General features: G+C 49.5%; 1 protein-coding gene across 1 annotated transcript; it reads left to right on the plus strand.

Moving 5' to 3' along the window:
* Nucleotides 1-316: 316 nt before the first annotated feature.
* On the plus strand, nucleotides 317-1,177 carry LOC138811557 (vomeronasal type-1 receptor 3-like). The gene has a single exon (XM_069999326.1). The coding sequence runs from the start codon at nucleotides 317-319 to the stop codon at nucleotides 1,175-1,177; it is 861 nt and encodes a 286-aa protein (XP_069855427.1).
* The last annotated feature ends 214 nt before the right edge of the window (nucleotides 1,178-1,391 follow it).

A 1,391-nucleotide genomic window follows, 5' to 3' on the forward strand; every position in this document is an offset into this window, starting at 1 on the left:
CATAAGCGGTATGACCCACCCTCCAAAAAAGAAATTTTTTTAAAATCCTTGCTTAACACCTATGTTTTGGCTTTTATTCTAAGCCTGGCTTACCTGATAAATAAATGGAACACCATGAAGATTCCCGCCTGCGGGATTCATAGTGTTTTCTAGAGCTTTCTCACCTTCCTTACTGGGCAGCACTCTTGCATGGATTCTCAGCAACACACACATACTCTCTCTCTCTCTCTCTCTCTCTCTCTCTCTCTCTCTCTCTCACACACACACACACACACACACACACACACACACACACACACACACACACACACACACAATGACAGCCACCGCAGGCGACACTGTGTTCAGGCTCCTCTTTGTCTCTAAGGTGTGTCTAGGCTTCCTGGGGAACTGTGTCCTCTTCCTGCTGTACACATACAGCTCCATGTGCAAACCCTGGCTCCGGAAGCCCATTGCCATAGTTTCCATGTACCTGACCCTGGACAATGGCTTGACCATCATTTTTGATTCCATGCCCTTCATCGTCTCCTCATATGGAGTCCTGTGTTTCTGGGATGATGCTATGTGTAAAGCAGTGCTGTTCCTGTTCAGTGTCTTGCGGGGACTGTACACCTGCACTACCGCCATCCTGAGCGCCTTCCAGCCCCTCACCATCAGCCACAGCCCTGCCCAGTGGGCTTGGCTGAAAAGCCGATCTTCCGCCTTCATCCTCCCCTCCCTGCTCTCCTTCTGGATCTTGAATTCCATCATGTATTTCAACATCATCACAAATGTGGAATCCAACTGCAATTCCACCTTCATGAACCTCGGATTTTCTCATTCCTACTGTAAAATGAAGTTTGGAAGGGACAACCCAACACCCATTATCAGCTCCATTGTGTTGCGAGATGCTCTGTTCCTGGTCCTCATGGTGGCCCCCAGCCTCTACATGGTGACGCTCCTCTACCGACACCGCCGCAGAGCCTGGCACCTCCACAGTCCCAGCCTTGCCTCCTCACCGGCGCCCGAGAACACAGCCACCCACAGCATCCTGCTGCTGGTCAGCTGCTTCGTGTTCTTCCATTGCTCCAACAACATCGTGATTGTGTATTCCTTTTACACGCTGGAGAAACTGAACAAATCCAAGGGTATGATTGTGATGTTGTCCTTCAGCTACCCCACTCTATGCCCAAAATGATCCATTGTAAGAGGAAATGAAGACCAGACCATGTTGGTGATCCAACTCTGCTTGCCTCATCCTTGCTGTTTGTAGGATTATAGAAACACTACAGAGGCCAGGAGCAGTGTCTCCAGCTTGTCATTCTACTATTCAGGATGCTAACATCTGAGGATACAGGTTCAAAGCTAGCCCAGGTAGGATATCTACTTGACCACCAAAGGACCTAGAGTGG

The sequence above is a fragment of the Dipodomys merriami genome, unplaced genomic scaffold (genome assembly GCF_024711535.1).
Source record: "Dipodomys merriami isolate MVZ:Mamm:240054 unplaced genomic scaffold, mDipMer1.0.p SCAF_106, whole genome shotgun sequence".
NCBI classification, from domain to species: Eukaryota; Metazoa; Chordata; class Mammalia; order Rodentia; family Heteromyidae; genus Dipodomys; species Dipodomys merriami.

Coding starts and splice junctions, on each gene's coding strand:
- LOC138811557 (XM_069999326.1), top strand. CDS start 317: ATGACAGCCACCGCAGGCGACACTGTGTTCAGGCTCCTCTTTGTCTCT.